The sequence below is a fragment of the Strix aluco genome, chromosome 4 (genome assembly GCF_031877795.1).
Source record: "Strix aluco isolate bStrAlu1 chromosome 4, bStrAlu1.hap1, whole genome shotgun sequence".
NCBI classification, from domain to species: domain Eukaryota; kingdom Metazoa; phylum Chordata; class Aves; order Strigiformes; family Strigidae; genus Strix; species Strix aluco.
In genome coordinates this window covers 70,949,066-70,973,264 of record NC_133934.1, presented here as the reverse complement: position 1 = coordinate 70,973,264, position 24,199 = coordinate 70,949,066, and the positions used below count along the sequence as shown (strand labels likewise).

General features: G+C 39.7%; 1 protein-coding gene across 2 annotated transcripts in view; it reads left to right on the top strand.

The window, feature by feature from the left end:
* Positions 1 to 21,552, top strand: part of ANXA5 (annexin A5) — a 51,116-nt gene extending 29,564 nt beyond the window's left edge. For both annotated transcript variants that reach the window (XM_074823586.1, XM_074823587.1), the window contains 11 exons: positions 5,860 to 5,944; positions 7,041 to 7,135; positions 7,925 to 8,038; positions 10,440 to 10,530; positions 11,476 to 11,555; positions 12,014 to 12,070; positions 15,064 to 15,157; positions 16,916 to 17,011; positions 17,551 to 17,609; positions 19,760 to 19,882; positions 20,997 to 21,552. In XM_074823586.1, coding sequence (XP_074679687.1) covers positions 5,860 to 5,944; positions 7,041 to 7,135; positions 7,925 to 8,038; positions 10,440 to 10,530; positions 11,476 to 11,555; positions 12,014 to 12,070; positions 15,064 to 15,157; positions 16,916 to 17,011; positions 17,551 to 17,609; positions 19,760 to 19,882; positions 20,997 to 21,059 — 957 coding nt within the window. In that variant the 3' untranslated portion in view covers positions 21,060 to 21,552. The remainder of the gene's footprint in view (positions 1 to 5,859; positions 5,945 to 7,040; positions 7,136 to 7,924; positions 8,039 to 10,439; positions 10,531 to 11,475; positions 11,556 to 12,013; positions 12,071 to 15,063; positions 15,158 to 16,915; positions 17,012 to 17,550; positions 17,610 to 19,759; positions 19,883 to 20,996) is intronic.
* Positions 21,553 to 24,199: the final 2,647 nt, after the last annotated feature.

Genomic DNA, 24,199 nt, shown 5'->3' with positions numbered 1-24,199 from the left:
TGGAATTCATTTTATAAAAAATAAAAAAAAAAAAAAAAAAGTTGAAGAGTAAGCTCTGCTCCTCCTGGCAGGTGTCTGTTCTAAATTTTGTTGCGCCATGAAGTAATGTTAAGAAATGAAAGTGCCTATCAATCATGAAATGTTGAGTGTCAATTGACAGTGGTTATTTATATGTACAACTAAAGGTTCAGGGTTCACAAAGGCTGCACACAGTGTACTAAAGTCCAATTTAGTCTAGAAACGTTACTGAAGAATAAAACCTTTGAAGAAGGTAAATTATCTTTGGAGTCTTGGTCACTGAAATATTTGTTCTTGATCAGTTATGGGAAGATTTTTTTTCCCAAAGACCTGTGGGATTTTGTGTGTTCCATATCCAGGACAAGAAGGTTCATTCATTTTGTGGGTGAACTACAGCATGCTGTAATGTGCTGTGCAGCCTGGTCTCTCCATGCCTGTGGTTATCTCCTTGCTTTGGAGGAGCACTGCTGTCCTAACAAGCTGCCTTTTCTCGTGCATCTGTATGTGTGGTGGTCTTTGTTAGTGCATAGATGTACATGGTATGATCTCTTGCTGCTTGATGAATGAGCTGCCTTGGAAATGTTACCCCGTGTTTGTGAATTCAGAAATCTGGAAGGAAAGCAACAAGAATATTTTCTGCTTGCGTGCTGTGGACTGATCTGGTTTGCTCTGCTACTCCCAAATCTTTCCCTGAATGTGAAGTTGGAAGTATTCCGTGTATCCATTTGTAAACTGCCAGGAAAGGATTGCTTGCTGCTGGTGAAGGTGTGGCTGCTGTGAGCTATATCTGGAGTTCCTGTTCTGCCAATGGGCACCTGTGGCTTGGGGCACAGGAATAGTATCGCCAACTCCAGTGGCACTTCAGAGGACTGTGTCTAACATTCCAGACTACAAATGCTTTTTCAGAATTGGGTCCTAAGCAGGGCTTTGGCTCTGTTGAGGTTATGAGTGAGGATGGGTTCTTTGAGTGGTTTTGCAAATGTCCCTACATTGGTTCCTACATTGCTGTTGCTTGCTCTTCTCTCTCTTTCCCACCCTCTCCTCTTTTTTTTTTTTTTTTCTTTCTCTCCTCACTATCTCTACTGACTCAGAGTTTAGTGCAGATGTTGTGTAATTCCGTTTTTTGTCAGGAGTTTAAATTTAGTGGGGCAAATGTGAATATAGTCTGCTGACCAGAGCTTACTCCTTCCATTTAAGTGCACAATCTAAAGCGTTACTAAACTTAGAGAGGTGTTTTGCAGAGCTGTCTTTCTAGTTGTGCATTTGCATCAGCTCTGCACCTATATTCATCCACTCACAATGTAATTTGCATCTTACTGCCCTTGACATTTTGGTAAGGATGTAATGAAATAATTATATATTTCTTACATGATGGTAATTTTAAAGCACAGTTTGATCTGGGATCTCTGTGTGGTCTTCAATGGCTGCAAAGGTTTTCAGTTTACCAGTGAGGACTGTGGTGTGCTTTATCTGCAAGATGGCTATTCTTGTGCAAGAAATCTTAGGGCAGTCTTTAATTTATTCTAGCATGTCACTCTCTGGGCTATCTTCTGTCTCCTGAAAATAGCATACCTTCTCTGTTTGTCAACCTGTGTGCTGGAAGATATTCTCCATTTCCATTCTTACCGTTCTACAGTTTTCCTGTGCCATTTTGTAAACAGATGGCTGCTTAAAAAAAAAAAAAGTCACATAGCACCTTCTCTGGACTAGACACTGGGCTTTCCAGTGGCAAATTGATGAGACGCTACTTTTGTTGCTGCAGAGCAGCATTGTGAAAGGGGGTAGCTCTACATCTGTGGGAAATCTGACTGGGAAGAACTTGTTGTGAGCCAGTAGAGAGCAAAAGTAGATGAGAAGTCTGAATCAGTTCAAGTATGGTTTTTTGTTTGCTGATAATGAATGTTTTGTATTTAACAGTGGCTAAATGTGGGATCTTGTGGGTGGGAATTTTTTTGTGTGCTTGGTGGGAAAAATGAAAAGGAACCTCGTTAAGTGGCTATTGTTGATCTTACAGATAATGTTGTTGCCAGGATATGTGGCCACATGACATCAGATTGTGAAGCCGAGTTGTCTTTAGGGAGAAGTTAATGTAGCTCTGAGGTGCTGGTTAGAAACATCTCGCCTGATGACATCATATCTTCTTCTGCAAACTTTTGCTACAGAAGAATAAACAATAATAACAGACAACATTAATTTCCTCATTTGGAGGGGCATAAATTCTAAAGCAAGAGCATCTCTTGCTTTGAAGTCTTTTTTTTGTCTCTTTTTTTTTTTTTTCTTCTTTTCTTTCTCTGCCCTTCCTCTTCACGCTATTTTGTGTGTCTAGGGGCTTCATTGGTCTCATCGGTAGGTGTCTGGAGAAAATGGAAGCTGCTGTTTATTTCTAGTGTATAATCACAAATTGCCCTTGTGCTACACATGGTTGCTTAACAAGTCAGTGCACTGGAGAATGTAGAAACAAAGGAATGTGGGTGGATTTTGGGTGTCATAATCTTGTGATATTCTTTCTGTTGAGGTCTTGCACGTTGTGCTTCTCTTTATATTTTACTGCCCAGTGTAAGGTGTTGCTATTTAGTAAAGGATCGCTCCAGATTACAACAGGATTTAAATCAAAGACTATTTGTGTGCTTTGGGTTCTACTGGGTGGGAAACTTACTAACCAAAATAAAAACAACCTGTGAGGCTATAGAGTTATTGTGTATCTGTTTGCATAAATGGCGAGGAACATTCGTAGAGATACTAAAAATACGATAATTTATTTCCCTCTATAAAAAGTTTTGACGCTTGTAAATAAATGTTAAATAGTTGTCTTTCAGTTCACCACTTTTCATATTAGGTCAGGATGGCTTAGCAGTTGTGATGCTGTCATCCATCTGCAAGAACCAGTTTGTTTCAATAAAGTTTAAACTCTACTTAATGTTGAAACTGTAGCTGAGTTGTCGGATAAATGAGTGTCTGGCTTTTGACAGGAACTCTTCTGTATGGATCTATTATATTATTAGAAATGTCTGGTTCATAGCTCCTATTTCAGTTTCTCTGTGACTGAAAGTTGACTTCAGTGGTTCAGGCAGTGATGGTGGTTTAGAACATACGCTTGCCCTCTCTTTCTCTGGCCAAAAGGTGCCATGTTTGGGAAGGAGGAGACAGCTGTTCCCTCCATGGACTGAGTTTGTTACCACTGCAGAGCTTTCTGCCATTGTCCATTGATTTTGCAAATGAGAAATTGGGGCTGGAATAACTAATAAGGGTGCTTCTGGACAATGGGGGTGTTTTAGATGGATTTGTTGTTGTTAAACATGGTGTGCCTGAGTATTTCCTGCCATACCCTGATCGCTGGGCCATGCTGCAGTGCTCTAAAGAGCTAGGTGAGTAGGCTTCTGATGTGAAAGTTAGGGATGGCTCGACACTTTCCCAGTGATGGGCCGGCTGTTGTCAGTATCACAGCTACCTGCGTGTGGCTTCTGAAGGCGGTTAGACTGTAGGTTGGACTCAGGCCTGCAAAGATGTATCCAAACTTGTCTAATGCTAACAGCCCCTGCTGTGGTTGTGCTCTATTTCCACCAGCATAGAGTGTCAAGGGCAGCAGGTGTAGCTGGAGATTCTGCCATTGTAGCTGCTGTCTTTGTGGTACCCAGGTGACATGGATTTTTATTATGCTGGATGACAGAGCCACAGCAATATTTCTGGTTTGCAAGCTATGTGCAGCTCAAGTACTGATTGAGGGTGATTGTGGCAGGTAGGTAGCCAAAATCTAGTAAACACTGTGCGTCAGAAGGGAATGCCTGGAATGCAAATGGTGCCCAGACATCAAGAAAACTTTCAGACTACAGCTGCAACAGAAGAATTTCAGGAACTGTTCATCAAGCTTTGTGTATGTTGAGGCTTTCGTCACTGTGCTTTGGAAAAGAGAGTTATGGAAGGATGATTCTTAGCTAACAAAAATGAGAAGGATGGTGGAGAGAGAGATTTAATACAGCATTTAGTGTTCACACATATGTTGTCTAAAACAGTCACAGAGGAATGTTGGGCTGTTGTTGCAAGACTTGGGAATTGTGAAGGGGAATTCCACTTGCTTATAACAAGATAAGCAAAGGAAAAGTTTAACTTAAAGATCAATAACTATTTCCTTTCAGACGTGTTGGCCATTGGTCATTTCTGAAGTAGAATTGTGGTAGTTCTGTAATACTAGTTATGCTAAGATGATACGAAAGAAAACAGCAGGAAATACACTTTTAAGTAACCCCACGCTGGCTGGTGTGGTAGTAAGGGAGGAGGAGAAATACAGAGGCTTTTCAGTCTTTATCTCTTTTACCAAATTAAATTCCGATTATAAAATTGAGTCCCAATTTTTGTGAAAGCCTTTGGAATTATCTAGGAAAATGACAACAAGTACATATTTCTGGGCCTAAATTTGAAGTACTGCCCAAAAACTTGCTTGTAATGGGAAAAGCAGAATGCTTCAGGGGAATTGCCATGCATCTGAAGTATGCTGGATATTGGAAGGCATCTACCAGAAAGAAGTTTGTTGTTGCTATTAAACACCATGATGCTTGGTGTTCTGATTTGCTGAAATACGGCAGAGATAAATCTAACTCATTAGTGCTTCTGCAGTGGGAGGGGTAGAGAGTTTCTGATGGCAGTAACACACAGGTGGCCTGAGAGGCAGCAGTGCCTCAGGGCACCAATTTCTGGATAGCGCTTGCCTGCTCTTTTCTGTCTGTGCTCTTCTGGCTGACCTATCTTGGATGAATGCATTGACTTGAAACCAAAGCACTGTGAGGCTGAAATTGCTAACTTGAGGGAAAAGCTGTATTGCAGAGGCCAGATGGCTGTGCTGCCTGTGAAATAATCTGGTGCCAGTCTCAGTAGGTGTCTTGGCACTTCCTTTCATGCTTTTTCTTGAGAGTGGAAAAATGTCCTGCCTGTACTGATTACTACTGTTGTACAGCAATGCTTACCAGAAATTTCCCTTCTTCAGCTGTTAGAAAAACCTCCCTATTCCCAAAACCCAACTGTTTCCCCTTTTGGCCATTGTCTGACTTTTATAGTTTATAATTAACTACTGCGCTATACACATACAGGTTCTTGAACTGCCATGTTTAAGTAAAGGTAAGACTTTTCCATAAGGGTGATGAATATTGGTGTTTGACAAAGTCCCTGAAGATCCATGTTCCATGGAAACCTAGTGGAATTATTTTTGTGTTTAGACGAGCTGATCTTTTATCCTTATGTTTGAACTGTTACTTCTTTCTAGCTGTAAACTATGATGAGAAATGTAGCTGAATCACTCGAATAAAAAGTTGCTTATGTCAAAAGAAACACAACGAACGATTGAAAGCCATTGCAGAGTTCAGTAGGTTTCATTTGCAACATGATGGAAACAATCTGTGGTACAGGTTGAGAGCTCCAGTAGGTTTTTCTTGAGGAGGGGAGGTTCTTATTTCCAAACATGTCTTGGATCTTTGTGCAGCTTTTCTAGCATCTGTGATTTGTGCAATTATTTTCCCAAATTACTTGAACAAATGATACTTAGTCATTTTCCTGCCTTCGGGCTCTAGTGTTGTACATACAACTCCTGCAAACTACCATTATGTAAATATACCTGAACTTAGCTGGTGTACTGTTGAGTAAAACCATAGTAGTACCTTTTGAGTGAGCTGTGTTTAAATACACACAGACTGCTATTCAGTTTGCAAGAAAATATAATTGCAAGAAAAATGCTATCGTCTTTAGGACTGTGGGTTCAAATTTAGTCTGAGCTCATGTATGAGGAACTGAAAGATGCTATCTTCTATTTCATGGCCTTTTCCCTTTACCCCCACCCCATTTTTCCCCCTCTAGTACATGAGAGGCACCGTGACAGCCTTCTCTCCTTTTGATGCCAGAGCTGATGCAGAAGCTCTTCGTAAGGCCATGAAGGGAATGGGTAAGAATAATTTATTTTACGAAAAGTAAAGGGCTCTCACTCTTCTGAAAACTTCCTTTCTGAACTAATTTTTTTATATTAGCAGATGAGGGTAGGGCGTGCATCTACATGCCATGGAATGACAACCCCAGGACTGCACAAGTCTGGGCGTGTCCTTGTTTTGACTGTACTGCTCTCAAGGATATTTATTTTTAGGTTAGCATGAGGGCAGAAAGAAGGTGGTTTGCACATTCCCCATTAAAAATTGATACTCCACAGGCTTCTCTGCACACGGTGTTTTACTACACAGTAAGCTAGACTGGATGTACAGGCAACAACTGTGGAGAGTTACTACAGCATAGTAGAAGCTCTGTGCTTGAAAAATGTGCAACAGCCCCCTCAGTCTGGAAGTGCGTAAGCACGGTACAGTTGCTCTGAACAAAGAATACAAGCACACAGCATGAATGTAGACTAACAAGTGGTCTGTAAACTCACACTATTGCTTTCTGCCCCAAAATGTCCCTGTGAGAACAAATCCTAACTTGCTACTTTTTTTGAAGCTGCCTCTGCGGGAGGAAGCAGGAGGAAGGGAAGAAGGGAAATGTGATACACCTCAGCTTATTGCCAAATTCAGTAGGGCTAGTAAGATGCTGTGCTGTGAGGGCTACCTTGCAAGCTATCGTATATAAAATGGATAATAGCTCCGCACTTCTGTACTCTGGGGTATTTGGGGTTACTGGACCGATTTTTGCTGGGAGTCGGCAGATTGTTTCTCCTAAAGTAAATCCCTTGGTGAGCCCAAAGGCAAGGCTCCTATGTAGAATACAGACTGTGACTAAATGTTATAGCTGATACCTGGGGTGCTGGGAGCAGTGTCTGGAACAGAGCACTGATGGAGAACAAACAACACATAGGTCCTCCAGTCATATTTTTGCAACAGCAGAACACCAAACCTGGTGGCTCAGTTTGGGGTATGGTGACATTTGTTATTTAAATGCTTTTGCTGTTTGTCGGTAGGCTGTTATTTTCAAAGCATGTTTCATTCCCTTTGGAGTTTGTGCCACTGCTGTTTGTTTTTTAGAGAGTGTTTGTAACTCTTTGTTCTTTCTAACTTCAGGGACTGATGAAGAAACTGTTCTGAAGATCCTTACCAGCAGAAACAATGCTCAGCGTCAAGAAATTGCATCTGCCTTTAAAACCTTATTTGGCAGGGTGAGAAGAAGAAAAATACCTCTAGAAATGAATTGAGTGTGGCCTATGGTGATTACTTAAAACTGTGAGGCACATTTATCATGCTCCCTGTAAATGATTCCTTCGAAGAAAATCTAGTTTTGCTTCTGCCTTCATCTCTCCCCCACCCTGCTAGCTAGATTAGAGTCTTCCTTTTAGATTAGAAATTACTTCCTTTTTCTGTATTTTGGTCCAATATGCCTTAGACGGATTTTTGTGCAAAAGCTCTATAGTTTCCTGTTAGTATGCTTCTAGTACTGACCTCACTCTTGGTATGGAAGGAGTTATTGAATATTTTGATGCTCGGTCTGCAGTGTAAGGTGATAGCAGGAAAAGAATATTTTAGAGCTAGAAAATGCGACAGAAATAAAGCAGCCTAATACTGTAGTAGGAGAGAACAAAACCATAAGTGAGTTGAAAGCAAAGACAGCTTGTTTCTTTCTTCCAACATTGTTGGATCCTTTAATATTCTGGCTGGGTAACCTTTGTTTCAAATAGCAAGTGCAGTGAACAACTGGGGTTTAAAGAATTTCTATATTGAAAAAAAAAATCACAGTATGTTTCAGGTTTTCCAAATGCTCATGTATCCTTTTCTTCTGCCTTATTTGGCTACATTTGTTTTAGTTCAGGTACCAATTAAAACAAAAAGAGCCCTGTCCCTTGAGCTTCTTGATGTGTCTCCAAAGTCTTCTAGCTTGCAGATACACAACACATGCATCCGTTTAAAATGGTTAGTCCTTGTTGATTACAGCACTGTTTGTTCTGCATTAGGATCTTGTAGATGACCTGAAATCAGAACTAACCGGTAAATTTGAAACACTGATGGTATCTTTGATGAGACCAACATATATTTTTGATGCTCATGCACTGAAGCATGCTATCAAGGTAAGAGGAGTAGGGGAAGGGAATATATTATATGAAATGTTTGTTGCTCTTTTGTTGGGTTTTAGGAATGAACTTTCAGTTGGTAAGGGGAATGCTAATAGAAGTACCCTTTTTTTTTTAAATTAGGAATGTTATGCTAACACCTAGTATGATTGCTAATGCTGTGGTTTTGCCTGGTTTCTTATTCATCCTAATAACTCATTAGAGGCAGTTTAGAAATCTAGTCTGTATAATGTTTTATGTGAAATTATTTTCATGAGAAACGCTGTAATCTTAAGAGCACAGTGTTCCTGTAGATACAGATTAAAATCTACGTAGCATAAGACTTGTTCCTTCTGATTTAAATACGAGTAGATATGCATGTTGCTTTTAAATTCTTTTTGCTGCTAAAATGCATTGCTGAAGTCCAGTGGACGCTAGATTCTTCTGCTTGTGAGCAGCCTAGGTTTTATAGCTATACAGCTATACACATAGGCTGCAAATTAGTTCAAGGCATTTCATTAAAGTGTGATCTTATTTGTATGTCTGTTCTTGACTGTTATTTAAGCTAGAGAGTGTTCTGCTCCTGATGGATTACAGTGCAACTCCAGAATTGATGGGCTAGCATACTTGTGAAAACTGGTGTCCAGCAAAATTATGAGCGGGTATTATCTGTGTTACTGAATGTGTTCTAAAAGCTGCCTCCAGTAATACAGAGGGAAGAGTTGATAGCCCTGTCAGTGCTACCTTTCTAGCATTTCTCTTTAGCTCAATGCATTTAATGCCCTTCTGGAAAGGCTAGATAAACAAACAATTTACAATCTGTATGTGTAGATATTTTAGTGTGTTTTCTTCCATGTGGTTCAATTTTATTTTTTTTTTTCCTCTGTCACCCCTGTCTGATATCATCAGCCTGTGGAAATTCAGGAATCGGATGTCCTTGGATTATTCACAGAATCTGTTGATTAAAGTAAAGGACATTGAACTTGACTAGTGCCAGATAGTGCTTGGTTGGGTGACACTTAGACGTAAACTCCCAAGATCCTTGATGACCAACTGGTTAATATGTAGGCTTTAGTCAACTGTGCAAGCTAGTGCTCATGAACCCATGACCCAGCAAATAGTATCTCAGACAACAGAAACTTTAATCCTGGAAATTTTCTGTAATGTCTTTATATGCAGTGGGGGAAGGGGAGATGGCACCTGACAAAGAAACTGATAAAGGCCTTGTTGACTAAAAGGAAAAAATGTATTCCCAAGCTCCTCTTGTTGACTTAGGAGTCAAAGACTGACAGGGAAATGACAGAACAGTTGGGTGTAGGAGGGAAAATAGAGATAGTGAAACAAGAGTGGTTTTGTTCTTGTCACAAAAAATGATATTAAACACAAGATCATAGGATTTCAGAGAATGTGCATAGGAAAAGATGTTGATACTAGCTGCAGTTCAGCTTAGGTGGATAACAACAGTAAACAACATGCGATAGCAGAGACTTCAGTGCAAGATAATAACTTGGCTAAGAGTGTTAAGTCTGTGCTGAAGACTGTCCTATCAATTTTCACTGCTGCTACCTAGATTAGAACTAATATAACTGTGCCTGCCTGTCTTGTTGAGTAAGCTTGCTCTTGAAGCAATCTGTATTTTGAAAATGGTTACATGTAACCTGGCAGATTTCTATTTTGGATATCTTTGTGTGCAGTTAGTATTCAGATTTTCCTTACAGGAAAGGTTGTAAATAACATGCTGAAGCAAATATACACAATATTGTATTTCAGTGTTGTTTTTGTGAAATTAATCCTTTGGAAGTGTAAAGAGCAATGGCTTATTCTTACAGGCAAAGTAGACTCAGACTTGTGGAAACAAGATACTGACTTGGCTTTTGTAAATTTTATCCTTGTAAAAGTGAAGAGTGCCTGTCATGCCTGATGTAATTAGAGTGCAGCAGCTTAAACTATCTGGGTTAACAATTCTGCTGTAAAATACGTGTGTTTGCAGTGGAAGAGAGAGTGGATTTAACATAGCACAATTCATAGAAGGGTAAAGAACATTGCTGGGTGGCTCTGTGTTTGTCTGTGTACTAGTGGATGAAAGACAGTATATGAACTAGAGCCAAGATAGAAACTGTTACTCCGTTCACTTACCTTGATGTCATTGACTGTAATAGTGAAAAACTGAGGAATATCTGTGTATGCTTGAACATGGAAGGGCTCATCGGAATCCTGCAGCTCTGAGCCTCTGTTGAGTGTTGGGAAGCTGGAACAGGAAGATATTCTTTCTAAAACCCCACAATATACCAGAAAGAAGAAAGTAATTTTTCTTTATTTGGTCCGAGTGTATAAGCTGATGCTTGCTTTTGATTGTCAAAGGGAATTCTTGTTTTCCTTTTGTTATTTAATCAACTGATTTATACTTGCACCCCTGCAGGGAGCAGGAACCAATGAGAAAGTGTTGACTGAAATTCTTGCCTCCAGAACACCTGAGGAAATGCGGAATATTAAACAGGTTTATCTGCAAGGTAAAGTTCTGTATAAAATAAAGTTCTACGGTCTCCATTCAGTTCTCTTAATATAATTTTAGCTCATCTTTCAAATAAGGTCTGTCTGTGAATTGATGGATGTGTCCAGTAAGTGGGATTTCATTCTGCTGTGTTGCAAAATTTCATATTGAAAGAAACAGAGTTTGGATTGTAAACTAAAATAGTTTTTATTTCAGGGCTATGTATGCAGGTTATGGCATTTTGTGCTTTATATTTACAATTCATTCAAATGCATTTCTTTCTTTCACCCATTATTTTCCTCCTTTTGACTGAGAGGAGATTTTTAGTAATTGGAAACTAGAAAACTGGTATCACATAAAAAACAGAAGTGATTTTTTTTTTCCATTTGCTCAGTGCTCTGTTCAAATGCATTTGAGCTAAAGCAGATGCAGCATTTTGGTTGTCCACAGGAATATGTGCTTTTACCCTGTCATTGTGGGTTGTTTTTTTTACAGCAGTGTTTAATTCAACACATTACTTTTACTTCTATGCAGATTCCTGCCACACAAAAATTCTCATGTCTTAATATGAGGGAAAACTTACAGTCTCCAAGGACAAAATTTATTAGTACTAGACTTTTCTGGGCTCACAGTTGTACAGTTGTGAGACTGCCATATTTTAGTGTAGTTCCAGATCTGTATAGTCTTTAGTTCCTTAAAGAGCAGAATCTATGCATGTCACCTTGTATTTCAAAATATTTTGAGTAATCTGCTCCTGATACTAGGTGTGAGATGCTATCTCTTTACTTCTTTTTCAACAAGGTTAGGCTGTAAGTGAAAGCAGAATATGTCTTAGTTGTTAAAGCTGTTTCTGATAAATGATTCTACAACCTGTGAGTCAAAGTAACTTTTAGCTTTTCCTTGCTTTCTCCTCAAAATAGTGAGGAAGGCTGTAAGGTGGTGAAAGGGTATTGCTCTTTTGCAGAGTACGAGGCCAACTTGGAGGATAAGATCACAGGAGAAACATCAGGCTATTTTCAGAGACTGCTGGTGGTCCTGCTGCAGGTCAGTATCTCTTTGTGTGCAGGCATGTGTGTATGATTTTCACTTCTGTGTTCCTGTCGATGTACACTTGTCACTCTCTGCTTACTAAGCTGGGATTCTAGGTAGACCTGGTGATGATAGGCAGGACTAGTTCTGAAACTGAGTCACTTCCCTGACTTGCAGGGTCAGTGTTGAGCTCTGTTATGGGTCATTTCCACATCACTGAATTGAAGAACTTCTGTGATGCTTGTGGGTATAGCAGAATGCCTGCTGCGTGGGCTTTTGAAGGCAGTAGGAGAGGAGAATGTTTATTTCATAAAGACACATGCAAGCAGAGGGGAAAAATAAGGTGATTTTGGAGAAGATGCATTAGGGGTTCACTTCTTGCAGTAACTCTTACAGGCTCAATATAACAGATAAGTTGTTTTTTGATTCAAATATGATTCTTCAGTTTAACAACTTGTAAAAATTCTCTTTAGGCGAATAGAGATCCCGATAGCAGAGTTGATGAGGGTCTTGTTGAGCAGGATGCTCAGGTGGGTGAATGACTTCATTTTTGGGACGTTTCTATAAGTTATCTTGCAAAGAGTGTATTCGTCTAGAATTCATATGTGAGAGAGAAATTGATAACGTTTTCTATGTGTGTGTGTTTTCCTGTGCTTTTATACATTCTGGACAAAAGAAGTGTCAAAACCTGAAACAGTGGGATCAAGATTTTTGGCACTTTTATGTTTCAGTGTAGAGCATGTCTTGTTTTGCTTAATATTTAATGAGGTGCCTGAATGGAACAGTGATTAGATCACTGGAAACAGAAAGTTATGATTGCTGAGACTTTGTGATGCTGAGACACCCACTGCTGGAAAACTCAAGAGATGTTAATGGTTCATTCCATAATATCTGACTTGAACTTTTCTCTGAATTCAGTCCTTGCCTATCATGGGTCATATACGTGTCCTAGTGAAATGTTAATGCTATTTGATGAGGGATGCCTCCATAGAGGATGAAATACTAAAAAGAGAAAATATACTAAATATTCTGCTTTACTTTAACCAGATGATAGTCTAAGTATTGCCTCTAAAGGGTTTCTAGAAACTCATGTATTGCCCTTTGCAAGTATTGTCCATGACTTTGTCACTGATGCTAACCTGTACTCTAGGACAGGAAAAGGAATACCAGCACTTAATTGATGTCCTTGATGCAGTCTCTTGCTGGGTGCTATTGGCTTTGTTCTTAGTTGTAGTGATGGTCAATATTTCAGCGATTTGATTACAGAACTCATTTAATGCATGTTTCTTCTTGGTTATTTCAGATAACTCTGGGCTAGACATTTTTCCTCTCATAAATTGTCAGTTGAGATGAAAGAAAATATATGGATTGTTCAAGGTGACAAAGACAAAAAGCAGAATACCAGATCAAGAAAACATTCTCCTGATAGCAGGGCAAGATGGAGAGACAGACTGGCACAATGTATTTTACTGGCACAGATCTATCCTTTGTTATGTAAATTCAGAAAGCATTGTCTTCCTGCTACTGAAATTAATCCTGTGGAAATTTGAGCTTGAACATTAGTGAGGCAAATGTTTGAATCCTGAACTAGACTGTTTCATGAAATTGTGTCAGTCTTGCCTTTAGTTGGGCTTACGTAATTGAGGAGACCCATAAACCACAGGCCTTGGTAGGTCAGTAGATTCCTTTTGGCCTCTTTGAGCTTAAATGAGCATCTAAATTTAGGAGGCACCATACATAAATGTTGAAAAAGTCCTGGTTTTCTAAATGGCCTCTGTGGTTTGTTATGTACGTTTGGCTTGAACTGGGACCCAAACAGAGAAGTGTTCTGTCGCATTTCTCTTTATTGATATCTTTACGTTCAACATCTAACATAGCTGGAACAGATCCAGAGAATTTACTAATTATTATTGCCAGGTACAAATGGTCAGAGTTGAGGTATGTGACTGTGCAAATGTAAGACTATTTTTGGCTTCTCAATGTTTCTCTTGATTAATGTGATACTCTGGGAAGGATTTGATACGTTAGAGGGCAACCTCTTTGCTCAGTGGTGTTTTTTATTTTTTTGGGGGTCTGTGATTACTAAACATTAATTCAAAGCAGTTGGGGAATGGGCATTCATGCTGTGAGATAGTATGAATATGCAAGGAACTTGCAAGACTTTTCTGAGAATGCCTGAAGGAGAAAGTTGAACTTTTTGGAAGAGATTTTGTGAATATCACTTTTTAAAAGTTATACAATTGACATACATTTTGGGTATTGCACAGCGTCAAGGCAGGTAAAAACTTACAGCTCACACAAAATGCCATTCACAACTTTTAGTATCTCTAAAGAAATGCATTCCTGGAGTTTTTAAATGCTGTGCTGGGACTTCACATTTACTACTGGATGGAGAGTTCTGGTATTCATTTGGAGAGCTTAGCATGTATTATTTGAACTAAATATCCTTGCAGTGGCTTAATAGTGCTTTTTGTTTACCCCACTGTTTTGTACTCTGTACCATTAATATTAAAAAGAGCATGCAGCAGTCACAGATGTGTTTTGAATAGGATTGTGGGACAAACATAAATAGGAAATCCATAACATCCCATCCAGGTTTTACAGTCTGGACAGACAGATGGCCAACAGCATTGCTATGCAGCAGATTTGTTTGTGGGTTTTTTTCTAAGAAATATTTGATTGCTTGAATATAGGTGGTAACCTGTTTGCCTGTCTTCTGCTCAGTGAGGAGGGATAAAAAATACTATATACTACGATATGTACAAACCTTTCTCTTTACATGGTGTTTAGCACATGATTTGGAAAAAAGCTTCTGAGTGTCAGGAATTTAATTTTCTGAATTTTTTTTTTTCTTTCTCATTTTCCTTCTTTTCTTGCTTATTCCAACTTCTAGAAGTGCTTTACTTTCCTAAATGCTGCTAATTGCCTTCATTGTCTTCACTGAAGAAAGACTTGCCTGAAAAGCAATGAATGTGCTAAAATGATTAAATGATTAAAATCTGGTTTCATATCGCTAAGACTTTAACAGCCTTCAAATCCTGTTTCTGAGAGCTTCTAAATCCATCTTCCCCTCCTGGAAGTTCCTCCTGGGCCAAGTTAGCATGGTTCTCCCATTGATATGAGTCATCATGTAATAAAGTTTTGCTAGTCTGATTTGAAAAAGGGGGCAGGGGGAAAGGCAGAAGAAGCATTATTAGGAATGGATTTTATGTCCTGTATTATCACAGTTTCAGAAAATTTCAGGCTTATGAAAGGGGCTCTGCACACAGTTAGTTTTAGAGTCTTAAGCAGTGTTACTCATGTAAATGCTTTCACAGTCGATTTCAGAATTTATCATTTACTTCTTTCTAAGGTCAGTTCAGTACTTGGCAATTTTCTTTTTTTTTTTTTTTTTTTCCCTCCACTCCAACTATAGCTTATTAGTAAGTTTAATGCTCCTTAGAGTGAGACAAATAGATCTTTTCAACAATGTGTGTGGACACAAGACAAATGCTGCTGTTTTGATCTCTTGAATTTACAACAGGTTTTGTTCAGAGCTGGGGAGCTGAAATGGGGAACAGATGAAGAAAAGTTCATCACTATCTTGGGAACTCGAAGTGTTTCCCATTTACGGAGGGGTAGGTAGTATGGTTCATGTGTGCTTGAAAACTTCTGCCTGAAGTCTCGGTATTACGCAGCTGGCGGTAGAAATAGTAGAAAACTTGTTTCTGGTCTCACATTTGTCAAGCCCAGAAATCTTTAATCACCTCTTCCCTCTACTTAATACATTTAATTTTGTTTCCTGTAATTCAGCTTTCCCCAAGCAGTGGTGATCTCCTGCTTGAAGGAGTGGTGCAGTAGATCTGAGGGACAGCTGGGGTGTTTCTTTCTAGATGCTTAATTTTTTTTTTTTCCCCTTTTGAGAGAGGTCATGGCAATAGAAGGGATGCTGGCGTCTGTTATGAGTCATCATAATCTGATGGAGATCCAGCCCTGAAAAGATCAACCCTTTTATAGGTGCATACTTTATTAACTGTTAATGAAGAGACAATATTTTTTTTTCCCCTGCTCCTTACTTGTTCATAAGTCTATTTTACAAAGCTGTTTAGGCCATTGGAAATACTGACCAGTAAGTTTTGCTTTGGTTCTCCAATCTTTTTGTTCTTCCTTTTGAATCTTTGGATTCATCTGGATTTTCAAAGGTAATTTGATTTGTGAATTTACTGTTTAGTTTTTTACCATTATTTGCATTAAAGTAATCCTAAAGTTTGTTTTGATGCACCCAACATTTACTTAGCATGATAGAAATGTAAGATTTCATAGAAAACTTGGGTCTTATGGATATTGATGAACACAGACTTGAATAGACTGACAGTAGGCCAGTTTGTGTGAAGTTAATTTAATGTAGTAGCCCAGTGTAGACAAGATCTTAGATTCAGGCTAAATTATAGTTGCATCCTGGGAAAATTGCTTAGAACTTCCTAAAACTTTCCCACTTCTCTCTGCACCCTTTCACTGGATTTGTTCACAGAATCATAGAATGGTTGAGGTTGGAAGGGACCTCTGGAGGTCATCTTGTCCAACCCTGCTTGAGCAGGGCTACCTAGAGCAGGCTGCCCAGGGCTATCTCCCAACACTCCACAACCTGTGGGCAACCTGTGCCAGTACTGAGTCACCTGCCCAGGGAAAAAGTGTTTCCTGATGTTCAGATGGAACCTCCTGTGCCCATTGCCTCTTGTCCTGCCACTGGGCACCACTGAAAAGAGCCTGGGTTCATCTTGTTTACACCCTCCCTTCAACTATTTGTACACATTGATGAGATGCCCCCTTGAACCTTCTTTTTTCCAGGTTGAACAGTCCCAGCTCTCTCAGCCTTTCCTCACAGGAGAGGTGCTCCAGTCCCTTAATCATCTCAGTCGCCCTTCAGTTGCTCCATATCTCCTTTGTACTGGGGAGGCCAGAACTGGACCTTGTGCTCCAGGGGTGGCCTCACCAGTGCTGAGTAGAGGGCAAGGGTCACCTCCCTTGACTTGCTGGTGACACTCCTCCTAGTGCAGCCCAGGACACCATTCGCCACCTTTGCCACGTTGGTGCCTCACGTTCAGCTTGGTGTCCACCCCAGGACCCCCAGCTCCTTTTCTGCAAAGTTGCTTTCCAGCTGGTTGACCCCCAGCATGTCCTGGTGCCTGGGGTTGTTCCTCCCCAGGTGCGGGAGTGTGTTGTATAGTAGCAGTTTGGGAGGAAATAGGTATTTAAAATAGGACAGAGGGGAGAAGAGTGGATGATAGCATTTGAACTGTGAATAATGAGGTACAGATGGCATTAACCTGTACTGAGGAGGATACTGGGAGAAATGCTGGCTATACCTGTGACTAAGCAGACTTTCTGTTTTGCAGTGTTTGACAAATACATGACTATTTCCGGCTTTCAAATTGAAGAGACCATTGACCGTGAAACCTCTGGTGATTTGGAGAAGCTGCTTTTGGCTGTTGGTAATTAAGTCTTAACAGATCTAGACTGGCCTTCTTCATTTACTCCCAGGCCTTCTTAAATTGCAGTTATTATAGGAAGTGGCATGAAAACATGGTTCCTTTTTGAAGTTAATCACCTGGGATCTCTTGTTGTATCTAGAGAGTAGGCCTTTATTCTTCCTTTAATAGATGGAGGGCTAGGGGAGAAGTGAGCCAGGGCGTGGTGATGAACTGTGTTCTGTTCAGTCATGTGCATCTCTATCAGAAAGTAAGACAAAACTCTGCCTTCGTTTGTATTCCTGGCATCTCATTTAGGACAATGTCGTAATAGATTTGTAACTGGGAGTAGAATTTGACTAGCAAAGCCTCTGTTAGAAATACATGGTGAATTCTAACTCGTAGAACTCAGAGTTTTAGCAGAGGATCAGACTAGCTGACAGCTGTATATTTAATTGTCCACACTGGAGAGAATGATCCAGTAACACATGCCTTGTCTTGACAGTGAAAGATTGTCCTGTATTGAATAACAATCAGTAATTTAATCCTTTGCCTTTTTTCAGTGAAATGCATCCGAAGTGTGCCTGCTTATTTTGCTGAGACTCTGTATTATTCCATGAAGGTATGTATGTGTTTTCCATATGTCACTTCCCATCTCCCCCAGCTACAATTCCTCTCCCTTTGGCTTGTTCTTCATTTCTTCTTTCACTGTAAATGCCAACAGGATACTGTATCACTAAGCATCTGCAAAAGGTTTGGGGAATGCAGATCTGGGAGAGGATACAAACGATTCATAAGCTTTGCTTCGAGTTCATCGTAAGTTTGTCAGACCATAAATGTTTTACAGGAAACATCAGTCTCATCTGCTGTTTTTGGAGTTGGTCTTGTTACATTGGAAAATGTCTGGCTAGATTCACTGGGCACCTTCAGCTAAATAAAGATTATGGTGTCTTTAGGTGGTGGAGGAAGTAAAGATGACCAAAAACTAAATTGTAGATTGTGCACATTTAGTGCTCTTTGTTTTGGAGATGAGTATTTACAGACTGAAGGTGTAGTTAGCTTTGAAACACATTTTGATGACTATCCATCCCATTTTGAGAAGGAAAAGAAACTCATCAGAGAAAAAGGAAAGAGGCTTAAACAGCTACAAAAGATTTCTGCAGGGCAATCCCATCAGCGACACAGCTGTGTTTGTTGGCTTCGCCTTCTCTTGGATGGGAAGAGATAAGCAGGGGAAACTGTATTTTTAACTCACAGTGGCTAATATTAATTAAAACCGAGGTAGGTAGTCTATTGTTTTCAGGCAAGTTATCAGCTTCCCTGAAGAATTTCTCCCTTCCCCTTACTGAAAAGTACTGAACTATGTTTGTCACCAGATGGTTGTGTTGATGAGGTGTCAGCATGAGAATTAGTGAAGAGCTGAAATGATAGCTTAATTTTTAAAAGTTGCTTTACTGGTTTTATAGATACCAGTGTAAAATAAGGTTCAGGTGGAAAATACAAAATATTGCACCAGTATGCTGAGCTGTATGAAGAGGATTACTCTTCTATTGTTTATCTATTTATTAATTTTTATTTTTTAAAGAATGTGATAGAAAAATCTTTTCCTGTAGGTTTTAGATTTGTATGTGCTTCTATTATGAGGGGCCTGATTAATGCTGCTGGTGAGATCCCCAATTTTTAAAAAAAATATAAGTAAAAATCATTAAGCACTTCAGATAAGAAAGATCTTCATCAATTATTACTTTGACAGAAGAGTTTGTAATTCTAATTTATCAGTTTGGCATGACAAAGTTATACAATGAGCAAGGTTTGCTTTCATGATCAGGTGGGGCAGAGCCTGGCTTTTACTGGATTCTAATGTCAAATCCTACTCAGAAACCACCGGACTCATGGCATAACTTCTGAGCAGCTTTAGGGCATTTTTAGATGTAATCCGAGAATATTGCACCCAGTTGAAGGATTGAGTGACCCTGGACGTTAGGCTGAAGATGATCGTGGGGGCTCTGCCAAGTCCTTTCCTGAGGTGCATTAGCAGGTCAGCATGTGAAAACTTGTATTGCTTCAGCTTGTGTGGAGTCTGACTTGTCTGGGCAGGAGGGGTCAGGATGTTAGTCTGGCACAGCCTGCCAGCACAGGAACTTAAAATGTTTAAAGCAATAAAGATGAACAAAAGAGTGGAACATGATTGCGTGGTTGGAAGAGGTTTATGAAGTTTGCCTTCGTAATAAACAGCTGGATAATTTGTGAAATGAGTTGCTCTGCCTTTGTCTTGCTGTACGATGTTACATGCTTTGTATTAGTCGTTGTTAGGATTTATGTACCCAGTTCCAGAACTGACTGCAATTCTGCAGTCTCAGACTACGTTGAAAGGGTGAATTGCATGTGATTCTGATTGTGGTGATCAGCTATACTACTGTGTAATCTTGGAACTGGATTATTTTGAATTTGTATGGGCATTCACAGTTGAGGCCTGTGAGATGAAACATGAAATAAGAGGTCTGACCATATGGCACTTCACAGAAGTCCAGGGACTAGAGCACCTTGCATGGTTGGTCCTGTGTTCTCCACATTGCAGTGTGAATGTCTTGTAATACTGTCCCAAATATTCTCTGTTTTGGAGTAGAAATGTAATGCAGGAGTGTTTTGAGACACCACTTGTTGCACTTGGTGCTTCCATGTTGCACCGTGGTTGTTTGTATTTGTGGTTTTGTTAGAGCATCTGTCCAGAACAAACTCATATTTTAATATTATTTAAACTCTTCTCTTTAGGGGGCTGGCACTGATGATGATACCCTGATAAGAGTCATGGTTTCAAGAAGTGAAATTGATCTGTTGGATATTAGACAAGAATTCAGAAAGAATTTTGCAAAATCATTGCATCAAATGATTCAGGTAAAACTACCATTCTGTTATCAGGGAAAACGGGGGTGATTGAGATGTCATTGTTTGCACTGTTTATCTTTATGGGAAGGGGTGGATGTGAGTAGAAGTGGACAACTCTGAGCAGCGGTTGGTGGTTGGTCTGCAGTTTTGTGAAGTACCACATAGTGTCATTTAGATGGGGGACACTTCCTCTGAAAAGCTTAGGGTTTCTTTCCAGTGTTCACTAGGAGAGCAGATGTGGTTTTCTGAAATTACAATTACTCATACACCATTTTTAGTTACTGCTTCATTTCCTTGTCTGGGTTCCTGCTGATTTTCAGTGCTTCAGAGAGGGTGCTGGCTCCAGAGGAACAATATTGGGGTTGGGAGTCTGAATTACAATGAGGTTGGAGTTTAAACCTTGGACTGTGATGTGGAACTTTTTGCACCATTTCAAAGTGGAAAGCATTTCACTGTGGAATCAGTTTGAATCATAATCTCCTTTGAATGGATGGGAAGGAGCAGGAAGGGAAAGAGCCAGGAGGAAATCCAGAGCCAGCTGTTTCTGTAAAGTTAAAGTCAAAATGCTTTTTCTCCTAGGAATTTTTTGGGGGTATTTTGTTTTATTTTTAAATGCTGCTTTTTACAATTTTCAGTTATCAGTCCTGACATTATGCTCTCTTAATTAGGCTGGGTGGAGTTGCTTTTGACACTGTCAGTTGGGCCCGTAGAGCTCTCCTGTGGAATTAGTAGCAGAGCTTCCCGTTAATTACAGGGAGCAGGGCTGGGGCCTTTCTAAGTGCTGGCAGGTGCACTTTGCACATTTAAAGGTTTTTGCTTTTGGGGCTGCTTTGGGCTTCTCCTGTGTTTGGACTTTCTGACTTGCAGGTGAAGGCATTCTAATATGCAATGGGTGGCTCAGTTCTAGTAAAGCTTTTGGAGGTTGTTTCTGAAAGTCTGTGTAAATATAGCTCTAACATAAGAGACAGAGAATTTCCTTGCGTCATTCCTGAGTGGAGAGTCATCCAAGTGGATTTCCTGTGGGTGGGACAAATGTATAATCTGTTGGAGTCATCCTAGGCTGGTGCTTTTCTTCACATTTCTGTGGTTGTGACTCATGGTGACTCGTCTGTTATATTAACAGAAAGATACATCTGGGGACTACAGGAAAGCGCTCCTGCTCCTCTGTGGTGGAGATGATGAGTAATGGTGGCAGTGACACGAAGGATTTGTTGTACTCCAGCTTTGCAGCCCTTTAGTGAGCATGTCTAGCTAAGTTTTTGTATCTTAATGCTTTGTGGCTGTTTGAATTTATACTAATATTGCACTTATTAAAAATGAGCATATTGTTATCCAAGTGATAGCTGATCTCTCCTCTTCCTGACATCCCAACTTCCAGGAATTTCAAGTGCCTTCTGTGAGTATGTGAGAGTCGTCTTCATGGAAGATGGGTACTGAGCACAGAACACAGTTCTTTGCAAGTGTTTTGCTGAAATAGGGAAAAAAAAATCATGTATTTCACTAATAATTTGAAGATTATCTTTTCTTGCTTTTATTCCTTACATTTCCACGGAGTATTAAGCTAGCTCTAACATTGCAAATGAAGAAAAGTTATCATTTGTAATATTCGAATGAATTTGCTGAACATAATACAAGCAATCATTGGAAATCTAAAGGACCAATAAATTTTTTCTGTCTCAGCACAGTTGTATGTGGTTTTTAATGGACAAAGATCTATTTTCCATTTCATGTGATTCCACTGCTTCAAATTGTTGGTATATTTTCCCTACTATTATGCAGGCTTCTAAGTATATATGATGTTTTGCAGCTGTACATCTTGATGTCTAGTCTAGTATATGGGTGCTGTGGTGATGCTGCTGTTCAATACAGTTGGAATAGCAAATTGTCGGTACTTGCTGAGCATTGCATTCTCATTTTGTGCTGCTTTCTCTTTGTCTTCTCCTCCAAAGCTGAGGGAAGGAAGGAGAGCCATTTGCACAGTGCCAAAGTAGAGCAGATATGCTGCACTTGTAGGACCAATCGAAGATTTCTGGAATGGAAGCAGGTGGAGATGGGAAGACAGTGATCGGTACTTCAGGGGTCTTGGGTGAAAAGAGGATGGTTGCAGCACTACTTGCTCATCAGGTTAGCAGGGAGCAAAGCACAATGTGAGAGAAGCACCAGTCTGTTATATAGGCTGCTAGAAATTCACTGCTTTAGTTCATCATTTATGCCTGACTCTGAAAATTAAATTGACGTGTGAAGGAGAATAAAGAGCCTTCGATTTCATGCATTATAAGGTCTAAACACCATGGTTCTAAATTTAGCTTATCGGTTAGTTGCATACATCAGCTGTAGAAACCACACATTTTAGTAGTCCTGTTGAAATTGATTCTTCACAGATTATTAAGAGCTTTAAAACTTCCATAGTGAATAAATGTAACCTTTTAATTTTTTTATATTGTAACTCTGAATTATTACTGTCATGATCTCTTGCTCATAAGTACTTGATTACCAGTGTAAAATATGAAAGCTCTTTTTAGAATAAGTTAACTAAAGCCTAACCCACTCTGAAACCTTCTTTGTTTTACTTTGTCTCACACACATGCCCTCACTCTTTCCTGCTCATGCACTCTCACTCTCTCTCCCCCCTGCTGCTTTTTGTCCAAATTTAAGATTTACAGACTTAATCAGCACAACTGATTTTTTTTTTTTTTTTTTTAAAAAATGAGACAGTTAAATGCTTTCCTCTGCTGCTCTTGGACAGTTTACTGAATTCTCCATGTCGTTGCTGTATGCAGGGATGGCTGTGGGTGTGGTTTGCATCTCCACCATAGTTTAAACTGGTCTAAATGGTGCTGCTGTAGTCCTGCCCCGCCCTTTTCTTCAGGCTACATGTTCCCACCTCTCCTACATGCTGGCACTGAAACTTTTCTGAGCCTTTGGGTGACCTGACCCTGGGCTGTCAGAATCCAACCATGCAGCTGCAGGCTCATACTCTCCGTAACTCAGTGGGGCATCTGGTGAGGGCAGCTGCTGGTGGAGGGAAAGGCTAGGAACCTGTGCAGGGTGAGAAGAGATTTTGTGGAAAGGGAGGTGGGACTCAAGATGGGTTGCTCTGGATGGGTGTCTGCTCTCCGAAACTGCACCTGGTATTACAAGATTCTCACAATATTAGCAAAGGGATTCTTCAGATTGCTTTCTGCAGCTACAGACCCAAATTAAGAAGTTTAGGTTGAATGTGAAGTCAAAGGTGCAGCTTGAAATCCGATGCATGAATCTCATGACTGGTTTAATCATAACGTTTCCTCTTCCAATTTTATTTGGCTGTGAGGGAGACTGGGGAAGAATCCAGATGTAGGGAAGCTACTTAAAAATTAAACAAAATGTGCATAAATTATATTTGAGATTTTATGCATATAAAGACTTAAATACAGTCAGTCTAGATGTATCTAAGCTGTATGGTTTGTTACTGTACCAGTTACAAACCTTGTTTGTCTATATTGTGTTTACCAGCTTGTCAGAGTGGTACAGTGTAGGGTTTTGGAATATGATCAAATGTTTTCCAAATAACATGATATAATAGTAATATTCAAGCAGTAAAATTTTTATTTAGATCTTTAGGTGTTTGTCAGAAGGAAAAAAAATACGTGTTTGGATTTTGTTTTCTTCTCGGGATTAATTTTCAGCATTTGTCAGTTTTGCTTTTTGTCAAGTCTTTACAAAACATGTTTGTAAGGGGTGTTAATTTGCAGTTACTCATCCTTGAGTAACATGGCCAGCTGCACACGCACTACAAGTTTAGCGCGACCACTGCCTAGAAATATCTTGTGTTGACAGAAAGTTTTTTGGTGTTGGTTTGTTTTTTGTTGTGTGGGTTGGGTTTTTTTTGTTTTTTTTTTTTTTTTTTTTTAGTGAGGTAGAGTCATGCACAAAGTAATTGCTGGTGAGCAGCTGTGAAAATGTGTTGGATCAGCTCTACCTAGCGATAGTTGTCTTCCTTGTTTGTATGCTTATTGCCTTCCCAAAAAATTTGGGAATAGATGTAATGGGCAAGACTTTCTTCTCCCACAAGCTGTGCTGGCTCTTCTGCAATGTATTGCATTTATCATGCTCACTCCTGGTATTCATTATTATGTTTTTTATGCCTTTGTTCACTGGGATGTTGGAACTACTGCTCTGTAGCTTCAGCCCAGTAGATCCCTCTACAATCTTTGCTGAGGTGCCACATTTGCTGCTTTCTACTGCTCTGGAGAGTAGATGCTGTATTTTAATTTTTCAGCTTCTTTCTTTGGAATTCTTAGGAAGATAGCATCTGATCTTCATTATTTGTTACCGATCCTTTTG